The 12,079-nt window shown below is 45.7% G+C and overlaps 1 protein-coding gene across 2 annotated transcripts in view; it reads left to right on the top strand.

Annotated features, from left to right (window-relative positions):
- ME3 (malic enzyme 3) overlaps window positions 1-12,079 on the top strand; it is a 199,198-nt gene that overhangs the window by 105,435 nt on the left and 81,684 nt on the right. For both annotated transcript variants that reach the window (XM_030558922.1, XM_030558913.1), the window contains exons 2-3: window positions 1,536-1,669; window positions 3,144-3,293. In XM_030558922.1, the coding sequence (XP_030414782.1) occupies window positions 1,539-1,669; window positions 3,144-3,293 (281 nt within the window). In that variant the 5' untranslated portion in view covers window positions 1,536-1,538. The remainder of the gene's footprint in view (window positions 1-1,535; window positions 1,670-3,143; window positions 3,294-12,079) is intronic.

Raw genomic sequence — 12,079 nt, 5'->3', positions numbered from 1 at the left:
AGCCCACATTGTCCTGGAATGGTGAACCACAGCCAGTGGGAGCTGTGATTAGCCAAACCCCTGGACACTGCAGGTAAACAAACGTCCCAGCCTGCCAGCGGATTTCCCTGACAAGCCACGGCCCAAAGGTTGCCGATCCCTGTTTTAGGTCTTCTGATAATCTTACTGGAGCAATGCTCCCAGAGGACTGGCAGCCTGGGTTTTATTCCAAGCTTTGCCATATACTCCTCCTTGTGTGACTGAGGCCTTGCCTACATTGCAAACTTTTACTCCTGTAACTATAGTTAAAGCAGCAAAAAAACAAAACAAATGAAAAAACCCCAAACAAGCAAGCCCTAGTGTAGATGCAATTATTCTAGTATAAAAGTTCCTATACCAGTATAGCATATTCTAGTTCAGTGAAGCAAAATAAGCTATACTGGTATAAAGCACATTATATGGGTATAATTGTGTCTACCCTAGGGTTTTTACCGGCATAACTATATTGATTTAAAAATATCACACTCCTAACAGACATAGCTATGCCAGTAACTATACCCAGGTCTCTTCTAAAGGAGCAGCAACCACTGGATTTCTTTGTTTCTAGGTTTGTCCCTTTCCCTCTGGGGATGAAATCAGCTGCTTTGCTCCCAAAGCTTAGTAAGTCCCTCCAAATTGATCATTCTGTTTGGGCACGTGGGTTTTTCAATCCTTGCTTTAATGCTTAACTTTTCTGCTGGCCTCTTTACTCCTCTGTATTTGTAGGAAATAGATGGCTTGAACTTGTGGTTATCTCTTTCTTTGATATCCACGGTAGCTAAACTTTGACATTTGTAGTAGTTGTGAGCCTTTTCCCTGCTGTGCCACAATATTTTCATTGTAAAGCCCAGAACTGACTTAGAGCTGATGTCCAGTGTTGATTTTATTCTCTATTATTTCAGAAGCCTTGCAGGTGTGGAGACTAAATGTCAAAAGTACAAAGGAGAAAAATACACTTTTCTTCCTGTTTTAGTTGGGCAATATCAGGCACGCTTCTTGGGGAAATATTTTTTGGAATGCTCTCAGAAAAGCTTCGTCTCTTTCCATTGTTTTATAATGCATTTTTTGCATATCCATCTGGAGTTCACTACTGTATAAACAGAGGTCAGAGATGCTATTAGAACAGAGAAATGGTCTGTCCAGTCCCATGTCCTAGCTTCAACTCTGTTCGACGTTAGCTCCTTCAGAGGAGTGTGCCAGACACACACGATTGTGGAAGAGCTCACCTCAGGTCCTCCCATATTAAAGTTTCTATTTTTATTTCTATATCAGTGTCTACTTCTTTTTATTTTCAGTTGTACTAACCTATTTATTTGCCATAATAAATGCATGTAGAATTACAGTTTCATTGATGTTTAGCATTTAATGTAGGACACCTTTTGCAAGTTCCTTGGATGATATTTTTTTACCAAGACAGGCTCCTCTGCAGATTATTCTGAAGCGGGGTCATTGTGGCTGGTAAGAGCAGACTATGAGATAGTCCGTTATTTAAATATGCCTTCACCTTTCCTTCCTAGGGGATGGCCTTTACACTTGAAGAGAGGCTACAGCTTGGAATTCACGGTCTGCTTCCTCCATGCTTCTTGAGCCAAGATGTTCAAGTTCTCCGTGTCATGAAAAGCTATGAGACCAAATCCAGTGATCTAGACAAGTATGTTGAAAAAGTCTTCTGCGTTTTCAATTTTTGGCTGGGACCGTGGTCTTTACAACCCGCACGGAGATGTGAGGATCCCCGGTTTTAAGCCTTACACGCTCAGAGCTCTTCTTCAGAATCACTGTTCTCCCAGCTAAGGAAACACTATTAACTAACACTTTGCCAGTTGTGTCTGGTCTAGCCTGCTCATTGTCTCCTCTGTTCACTCCAGTTGTCTCCCAAGGTAGATATGACACTACACACAACATGATCACTAACATAGTGGGTTCACTTAACTTTATCTGTCTATCAGCATGTTCAGTAAAATGCCTGATGGAAGAACAAAAAGAACTTGCCAGAAGATAAGAGAAATTTAAAAATCCTACATTTGCTTCTCTTCCTGTTCCTAACCCACCATCACTTTCTGTATTGCTCATAAGTAAGGTTAAGTATCAGAGGGGTAGCCGTGTTAGTCTGGATCTGTAAAAAGCAACAAAGAATCCTGTGGCAGCTTATAGACTAACAGACATATTGGAGCTTGAGCTTCCATGGGTCTGTACAGTCTGCTTCCCCATATCCACAGAGCCAGTTAACTCATCATAGAAGGCAATCAGGCTGAAATTTGCCTTCTGTGGCTGAAATTTGACAAATTCATTCTCAGCCTAGGAATCATTTTCAGGAAAGAAGAGAGTATAGGGGAGATGTTTTGACATAGCTCAAGCACATCAGCGAATCCTACATCCTACACAAAATATATGTGACCATCTAAGACTGTGTCATGATGCATATGCACAAGTGGGCAAAGTTAAGGTTTCAGAGGTGACTTACTTTTTAATTACCTCATTTTAAAAATTATTATTATTTTTTTGGTATGGCATTTAACTATCCTCCTTCATTTTTAACACTAATATCTTCTCAGGCTATTTCTAAGGGGATAGGTTCATTGGGGTATGTAAGGTTTGAAGACTGATGTGTGTTGAAGACTGTGGGTGGATGGGCAGGAATTTTATTGGGGATAGGTTGGTGAATTTTAGGAATATGAATCTATTGCAGTTTGCATACGTGTAGTCCTTAAAATATGTATAGAACACAGACCACTTGATCAATTTAAATGAGATATAGATTAATTCTGGCACTGGCCTTCATAACCATGCCTTCAGCATAGTTCTTCTGATCCTCCTCATTAGTGATGTTTGTGCTGCAAATCCCGAAGATCCTGAGGATACTGTAGTTTCTGATTTTCAGAGGTACTGAGCCTGCACCCCTCCTGTCGAAGGTGATGGGGCTATGGATGCTGAGTACCTCTGGAACCTCAGGCTTGAGCTGCCCATCGAAAGACTGGTACTAGGCCCTTGTGGGAGTGTCCTATGTTCTTAACAAGTGAGACATTACGAATCTAGATTCCATTAGCTTCTTCAGTCATGCACGGCATTGGTGGAATTGTCCACACCCAGGTTCTTTGATGTGTGTATCTATTTTTTTTTCTTTTTAGATACATTATTCTTATGACACTGCAAGACAGAAATGAGAAGCTTTTCTACAGAGTGCTAACCTCTGACATTGAGAGATTCATGCCCATAGTTTATACTCCCACAGTTGGCCTGGCCTGTCAGCAGTATGGTCTAGCTTTCAGAAGGCCTCGGTGAGTAGACTGACTATTTTTTCCCTTCTTTAATTGGATGCGAATTTTCCTTTGTATCGAGCACCCATATTTCTGTGGGTGGCCCAGCAAAAATAAAATTTGATTCTTGATCAAAAGATGGGCTGTCAAACAGCTTGTGCTGTTGTGCTTTTAATGACAAGCTGGGTAGCCGGGAGTAACTCTGCTGTCTTCCTATAAACTGTGAACAGAGGGTGGTTTTGTTCTGAAACAGTACTGTACAGTCTGTGTAACTTAGCCACAAATGTCACTCTGAAGCCACATCCTTCCCCTCGCTGCCCTCCTTTCTCTCCTCTGCATTGAAGTTCTTTTGACAGCATGGCCCTTTGAGGAATATTTGGGTTTTAAATACCTGTTAGTGACTCAGAGAACCTGTGTCGTTTCATATGCCCTGCAATGGATTGCACAGCAAAGTGCATTTTTAGGGAGAAATATTCTGCATGATTCCTTGTAATAATATAGTTTTTAAAAATATATAATTTTGATTAGCTAATGCTCTAATTATAGTTGTTAGCTATGAGGGTTTTAGTGCTTTCCTGAAAGTTCAATAGTGAAGATTCAGTTTTCCTTTAAAGTGTCTCATTTTTCCATCCTTCAAATTCATCTCTAGGCTAAAAACATAGGCTTTACTATAAAGACTTGTATTACAAGAATATCTGCATCTAATAAAGGAGTGGAATAATAATAATACTTAATATATCACTTTCTATTTACACTCTCATTGTACTCCCAGTGATGGTGGGTGAGGAGTATGACCCCTATGTAAGGAGTGCGGAAACTGAGGCAGGCATTATGTGACTGGCCCAAGGTCACTGTGGGCATGTCTGTATTGCATCTGGGAGTGATTCTCCTAGCCTGGATCTGCAGATTTGTGCTAGCAGGACTTGTACTATTGCTCTGAAAATAACTGTACAGACAGTGCAACATGGGCTGGCGCTCAGGCTCTGAAGCCTGTGGGGAGCCTCAACATCAAAGCAAGATCTGCAGGGCTATTCGTAAGGTGCAAGCACAAGCCCCGCTACCACAGGTCTGTGGCCCCTAGCTGGGAGGTTCACTCCCGGACGCAGTGTAGACATACCCAGAAGGTACTGTAGGAGGAAGGCCTTGAGTAAGTGAGGCCTGAAGACCATTTCCAGAAAACATTTGTATTTATGATGCATGCAGAAATGTAAAACCACCCTTCTCCCTTAAGCGGATTACCCGGCTGCTGCTCTGTGTGTGAGAAAGCAGGTTGAATGGGATTGCTATTCCCCCTGCCTCCATTGCACAGAGGTGGGAGCATGGGCGGCGCATGATGGAGGCGTGGGGAGGCTAAGCCTCACCAAACCTTGTGTCGCCGGGGGCAGAGGGGCAGTGGCGGGGCCTCAGTCAGAAGAGGCAGAGCAGAGGACTAACCTCCCCAAGGAGAAGCTTCACCCACCACCCATGGGTTGTGGGAGACTTAATATCCCTCCTGACCCCCAAGCTTACTGGCCAGCTGTGCTGAGTCAGTGTGCAGTGAAGAAGGTGACATCATCTGTGCTGCCCATCTTAGCTAACAGATTGCTTCCCCATCCCCACCCCTCTGCCCTGAAGCACAAGGGAACAAGAGAAGGACCTGTAGTGTGCTGCCCCTTACACATGACAAGACGTAAAGTCTCAGGCCTGGTCTACCCTTAAAAATGAGATGGACTTAGTCACTTTGCTCAGGGCTGTGGAAAATGTCATGCCCTGAGTATAGTGGTTAGGTCGATCTTACCTCTGGTATAGATGCAGCTAGGTCGACGGAAGAATTGTTCCTACCACGTCTCAGTGAGGTGGATTAACTGCATCTAGAGAAAAAAACCTTCCATCAATGTAGGAAGCATCTACTCTATGATGCTACAGCTGATGTGCTGCTGTAGTGTAGGCAGATCCTCAATCTGGTCAGGGGTTCTCAAACTGGGGGTCAGGACCCCTGACGGGAGTCACGAGGTTATTATGTGAGGGGTCACGAGCTGTCAGCCTCCATCCCAAACCCTGCTTTTCCTCCAACATTTATAATAGTGTTAAATATATAAAAAAGTGTTTTTAATTTATAAGTGGGGGGGGTCTCACTCAGTGACTTGCTATGTGAAAGGGATCACCAGTACAAAAATTTGAGAACCCCTGTCCTAAGGGATTAGGGAAAACAACCTAAAGTTGCCCCTACCCCTGGATATCTCCATCTGTGAGCACTCTGAGACAAGGACTGTTGCACTATTCACAGCACATTGTTGGCTTTTCACCAACTAAGGTTAGAACTGGGAGCTCCTGACCTCCAGTCCCATGGTCACACTGCTAGACCACACTGCCTCTCCCTTTGAGTAGCTTGATTTAAAGTCTACACAACAAACACTGAGATTAAACCATGTCTTTGGCTTGTCCTCAGTTCTGTTCCCAATCCTCTTGTTATCTCAGGGAAAGCAGCAATGTCTTTCCTCATGCAGGACTTTGTGCAGTTGTTGCTGTTGGAGGAATTCCCTTCCTATAACTCATTTTTAAAAACCTACATTATTTTGCCACTGTGGTAAGAGCATCTGCTCTAATACACTGGTGTCCCATTGCAGAGAGTCTCTGTTGTTGAACTTAGGCAAGGAACTATTATGGATTCCAACCTGTGGCTTCTGCAGAAAAGAGCAAACCATAATGCCTTGATTGCAGTTGACTTCTTATTTTATGGAGGATTCTGTTTCTCTGCTGATATACTGCGAACTGCAGTCTAATTTCAGTTTTTACTTTGATAAAGGTTGTTTTCCCAAGTCATATCTACAAATAGTCATTCTTCCAAATAGAAAAATTCCTATTTTATTATTTACAGTGATGAAGTTCACATGAGAAACATTCATTTTTTGTTGTTGTTCTTATTCAGATCTTATTATAATTGTGTGGTAGTAAAAATTACTTTTTTCTGTGGAGGAACTTGTGGAGCAAAGCAGTTGGATTGAAATCACTGGGAGTGGGACCCTCAAAATTTGATGGGAGCAGGGGAATTAAGGTTTAACTCTCAAAAAGAATTTGGCCTTCTACCACTTACAGTACTATTATGCTGAACTGTGCAAGCAAACTGAAATGGTATCTTTGAGAAGAATGAGACTTTCCAGGATCACGGGCAAGTTTTAGTCTTGCCTAGTCTCCTAGATACTATTGTCATGGTTACAGGACTAGGTGCTCTTCTGTCCTTTTTCTGGTCTTTCTGACTGCTCCCCCTCAAGTGTAATCTATCCCGAGGTGGAAGTTTGCAGTTCTCCCACTTCTAGATCAGGCCTGGGTTACAGATACCTTGTGTATCAACTGTGCTTACCCAGCAGATCTAACTGGGTTTAGACATCTGTGGTCCTTCCCTGCACAAATATGTGGCCAGTGATGAAGATAGTGACCAGGCAGACATATTAACCCCAAATATTGTTCATTTAGCAGTAGAACCAAGACTTTTGGAGAAAAAAGATTTTAAACCACAAATAGTATGTGCATGTCTATCACACCTACAGTCTTTCCATCCTCTGCTGGCACCTACATAAGAACATAAGAACGGCCATACTGGGTCAGACCAAAGGTCCATCTAGCCCAGTATCCTATCTTCTGACAGTGGCCAATTCCAGGTGTCCCAGAGGGAATGAACAGAGCAGGTAATCATCAAGTGATCCATGCCCTGTCGTCCATTTCCAGCTTCTGGAAAACAGTCTAGGGACACCATCCCTGCCCATCCTGGTTAATAGCCATTGATGGACCTACCCTCCATGAATTTATCTAGGGTTTTTTTTAAGTCTGTTATAGTCTTCGCCTTCACAACATCCTCTGGCAAAGAGTTCCACAGGTTGAATGTGCATTGTGTGAAGAAATATTTCCTTTTGTTTGTTTTAAACCTGCTGCCTATTAATTTAGGCAGGCTTAACTTCTTCAGACATTCCCAGAGTAGTCCTGTCCAAGACTGGTTCCCCTGAACAACTACTGCCTCTCTTGGGAAAGGGAATGTTCCCAGGATTTGTTGTTGTTGTTCTGTGTTCTCAGGTTTCTGCCTCTCTTGGTCAAAACTAATACTGTAGGATAGCTGGAGAAAAGGCAAAATCATCAAAACTTGTCCCTCAATAACTCTTAAAGTGTTTGCTGAGAAGTGGCTATCTTGAACCATTATTTTTCTTCCTGTCTGTTTTCGCAGATAGCCCTCTATTGAGATAACCCATACCTGCATAGTCACACAGTAAATAACCCAAGAACTAGGCCAACATACAGGATTCATAAATTATTACAGGGCAGCTCCAAATCTATCACAGCTATGGTAATGAGCACTTCAGAAATCTACCTACCTGGAAAAAACAAACCACGTTATAGCCCTGTTACAAAACTGTGTGGTCACCCTGGTCATTACAGGGTGGTAATTTGGTTCTGTAACAGGGTTTTTACATGGCAGGGTGTAAGACAGTCATGGTTCTCTCCCCATCTGTCAGGGAGGGAGACTACACTCCCTCACTGTGATGCTCCTAGAGCGCCTCTGTTCAGGGGGAATTAGTCAATAGGCCCTAGCCTTCAGTCCAGGCTGTATGTCAATTGGATCTGGTAGCCCTGACACTCAGCCAGCGCGGGGGCAGCACACAGTTAATGGGTCTAGCCTGCAGTCAGTGGCAAATCTATAGCCCAGAGCCTTCAATCAGGATGAGGCTGTACTCAAGTAATGGCTCTAGCTTGCAGTCAGGCAGCTCAGGGTGGGGCAGCAGTCAAGTAAGGGGGCTCTGGCCTGCTGTCAGTCTAGGGGGAGAGTATATCTCTGATGGGATAGCCTAGCTTGGATGGGCGCCAGACCAATGCAGGCCTCTTGGCCTAAAGTTCGGGAGGCTGCCACCCCTGGCAGTGGGGACGCAGGCCCACCCACTCCACTGCATCCCACCGAGGGCCCTAATGGGGCGGAGTGGTCCACAACTGGGTCAGTGGTGAAATCTGGCCACAACAGTGTCAGGGCTACCAGATCCTAGGCGGCTTGTAGTCAGTCACACACCCGAACCCTATTTGGCTTCCCTGGGCTCCTTCCTATATTCCCAGTCCAGAGTTACCTAATTTCACTAGGGTGAATGGCAAGTGGCAGCCCCAAAATCTCCTCAGCACTCTTGGTGTCTGGCAGCTCCAGTAGTTCCTCCAGGTCTCTGGCACTGTAGCTGCTTCTGTCGGCTCCAAGCTCCAGCAGTGATGGGAGGTTGTCCTGCTCCTCTAACAGCTCTTCACCAACTGAGCTGGAGGGCCTGCCTTTTATAGTTCCACTTCCTGTCCTGCCCCTCTTCTTCCGGCAGGGTGTCCACGAGTATCCCGGTTCTGCCCCTAGGTGACGGTTGCAGTTCTCTCCCCCTCTGTCCGGAACAGAGACCACACCTCCTCGCTACACGGGGTCACATTAGGGTGACCAGATAGCAAGAGTGAAAAATCAGGATGGGAGTGAGGTAATAGTTGCTTATATAAGACAAAGTTGCTAATATCGGGACGATGCCAATAATATTGGGATATTTGGTCACCCTAGGGTGGAGAGTCGGGCTGAAAGGGGATGTAGAGGGGATTACTATCCAGCTCAGCCCTCCAATGCCCCAAGCAATTTTGAGCCACGGCACCCAACCCCAGAACCCATGCAGACAAGAGAGCCAGAAGCAAGGTGTATGCTTGGCTGATGACTTTGTGCTTCCCCTCCCACCCACTCCTAAAACTATGTTGTATTTGGAATGTTCTTACTGTTGCACTTTGAGTTCTGTTTGCACTGTTGCATTCATTAAAAGGATTATGTATAGTTGGTTATTTTGCAGACTGGTTAGTTAAATGTATTTCCAAATACAAAAAGATTATTTTTCCAGAGGTTTCATTAAAACTTTAAAAACCATTCACCGTACATCCATTATGAGTCATCATTGCAATTAACATAGAAAATCCTTTAAATAAGGATGAAATAATGCATGAGTTTTGCAAAAGCACACAGGGAATGCTAAACTTAAACCACACACGCACAATACTCCAGTGTTTGCAATGTCTGCATCCCAATGCAACCCCCACAGGCTAACATGTTCAGCCATGAGATTCAAAATATGAACAATAGACATCCTTTATAGCATTCCCTCATCTGTTTGTGTTTCTCTATGGGGCACCTTGCCGGTTGCTCCAACCTCCGGGCAAGTCTCCACACTTCAGCCTCCCACCCGTGCTCTCACAAATATTACACAAAACACAACACACGACTGATTGGAATACACCTCTACCCCGATATAACATGACCCAATATAACATGAATTTGGCTATAACGCAGTAAAGCAGCACTCCGGGGGGGGGGGGGGCAGGGCTGCGCGCTCCAGTGGATCAAAGCAAGTTCGATATAACACGGTTTCACCTATAACGCAGTAAGATTTTTTGGCTCCCGAGGACAAGGTTATATCAGATTAGAGGTGTATTATTTTTCTGCCGCTTCAAAGCAATTCCATAAACAGTGCCATCTGCCTTTCAAACAGCCAAATGCACAGTCCACAACCATTCTGCAACTACAGAGGCAATAGTTAATATGTTCCTTCCTTCTATCCAAGTGGCCTGAGTATGGCTTCATTAGCCAGGACATTCTGGGATCTGCCGGGTCTCCCAAAATAACCAGACCGACCTCCACCCCATTAATATCTACAGTGAGTCTAGGGGCAAACAATCCTTTCTCCATTAATTTAGATAGTACTGAGTGCCAGAAGATCCTAGCGTTGTGGACCCTTCCAGACCACTCTGCATTAATTTATGTCTGTAAACTTGCTGTGGTGGTCCACCAGTCATCCTTGCAGCACCATGGAGAAACTCTGCGCCCTGATGGAGGGCAGGGAGAAGGGGAGAAAATGATAGTTTTCACCATTGGTATAGGGGCAACATCATTCATCAGTTGCCATGGTGCCCGCCGGTGCCATGATGCCCGCTGGGGCATTTATGTGCGCCCGCCTAGTACCCAGCAGGGGAAAGAAGCCACAGCCCTGCGGTTGCCGGGGACAGAGAACTCCAGGGCCGTGGGCGCCGGTGCTCTCTGTCCCCAGCAGGCGCGGGGCTGCGTCTTCTTCCAGCCATGCACCTGCCGGGGACAGAGAACTCCAGGGCTGCAGGCGCCGGTGCTCTCTGTTCCAAGCAGGCGCCTAGTGCCCAGCAGGGGAGAGATGCCAGGGCCCCCCGTCTGCTGGGGACAGAGTACTCCAGGGTTGCAAGCTGTGCAGCTTCTCTCAAGCTTCTCCCTGCACTGCCCAGAACTCCCACCAAAAAACCCAAACCAAAACAAAAAAAAACCGCTCCGCCTCTGCAGAATGGACCGAATGCTGCCCCATAGCATGTGCTGACACAGGCACCTGCTTGCTCCACTGGTGCCTGGAGCCAGCCCTGTCTGTGAGTATTCGTCCTGCACTGATACAGCTGTTTTCTTGTGCTTTGAAATTTATTATTTTTTTAACATTTTACTCCAACATGAGTGGTTCAAATAAGAGACAACATACGTATTATTTCAACCCAGAGTGGGAAGAATATTAAATATGATGTTTTTCATATTATTTAATGTACAAATGCAAAATAAGCCTTGAAAAATTGTTGGCGCCTGCCACACTCTTCTGAAAACATGAATGTGCTATTGACCACAAAAAGGTTGGGGACCACTGCCCTATACAGTTTCGGAACCCCATGCATGCAAGGCTATCAATAATCTTCTGAGCATTACCTCAGCTTCGTGGCCCAGTTAGACAGCACCTTATCAATGGCATAGCAGATCTGCTTAAGAATTGCCCCCACAATTGATCTCCCCATGCCAAATTGGTTGGCTACAGACCGGCAGCGTTCTGTGGGGGTGAGGACTCTGGCTGGGGTGGGGCCAAGGATGAGAGGTTTGGGGTACAGGCAGGGGCTTGGGGCTGGGGATGAGGAGTTTGGGATGCAGGAGGGGGTGAAGGGTCCTGGCGGCACTTACCGCAGCTCCCAGGAAGTGGCCACAAGGTCTCTGCAGCCCTTTGATGCCTGGGCAGCCAGGGAGGCCACACACGCTGCCCTTGCACCCACAGGCACCACCCCCACAGCTCCTATTGTTTGCAGTTACCAGCCAATGGAAGCTGCAGACCCGGCACTCGGGCAGAGGAAATGCATGGAGCTTCCCTGCAGCCAGGGTTGCAAGGATCTAGCAGCCGCTTTCGGGAGCCGTGCAGAGCCAAGGCAGGTAGGAAGCCTGCCTTAGCCCCAGGCCCCTGCTGCACCACTGGCTGGACTTTTAATGGAGCTCCCATGGTCTGTTTTAGACCAGGTGTTCCGGTCCAAAAACAGACAACTGGCAACCCTACTCCCATACCGTGAATTACCTAACATGCATCCAAGAGCTGTGTAGACACACCCTGGGTACCCCAAAGCAGGAAGCTGGGTTAACCAGGAGGGAGACAGGGAAAGGAAGAGTCAGCATCCTTTCTCCCCCACATTGTAATTTAAAATCATAGGGTCGTTTTCAAGGCAACTCAATATCTTCAAGAGTTTTTCTAGCTAAGGGAAGTCTGTGCTGTGTCTTAGGTTCAGGAATCTTCCACATACTCCCTCAAAGCCAAGCAGGCCTAAGGGGATGGCCGGCACATAGTTTATAATGTAGTGCAACTATTTGTTTCATTAGGAAAAGGCTCTGTCCCCCTCTCTGCTTCTCTTCATCCTCCTCTCTTACCCGCTAATCTCTCTGGAGCAGAATATGCACCCCATGACATCTGAGATCACAACTAACTGCCTAACGTGGGGTGAAATCCCAGCCCCATCTAAGTCAATGA

The sequence above is a fragment of the Gopherus evgoodei genome, chromosome 1 (genome assembly GCF_007399415.2).
Source record: "Gopherus evgoodei ecotype Sinaloan lineage chromosome 1, rGopEvg1_v1.p, whole genome shotgun sequence".
NCBI lineage: Eukaryota > Metazoa > Chordata > Testudines > Testudinidae > Gopherus > Gopherus evgoodei.
The sequence above is the reverse complement of the archived record's forward strand: the minus strand, read 5'-3'. Positions and strand labels throughout refer to the sequence as shown.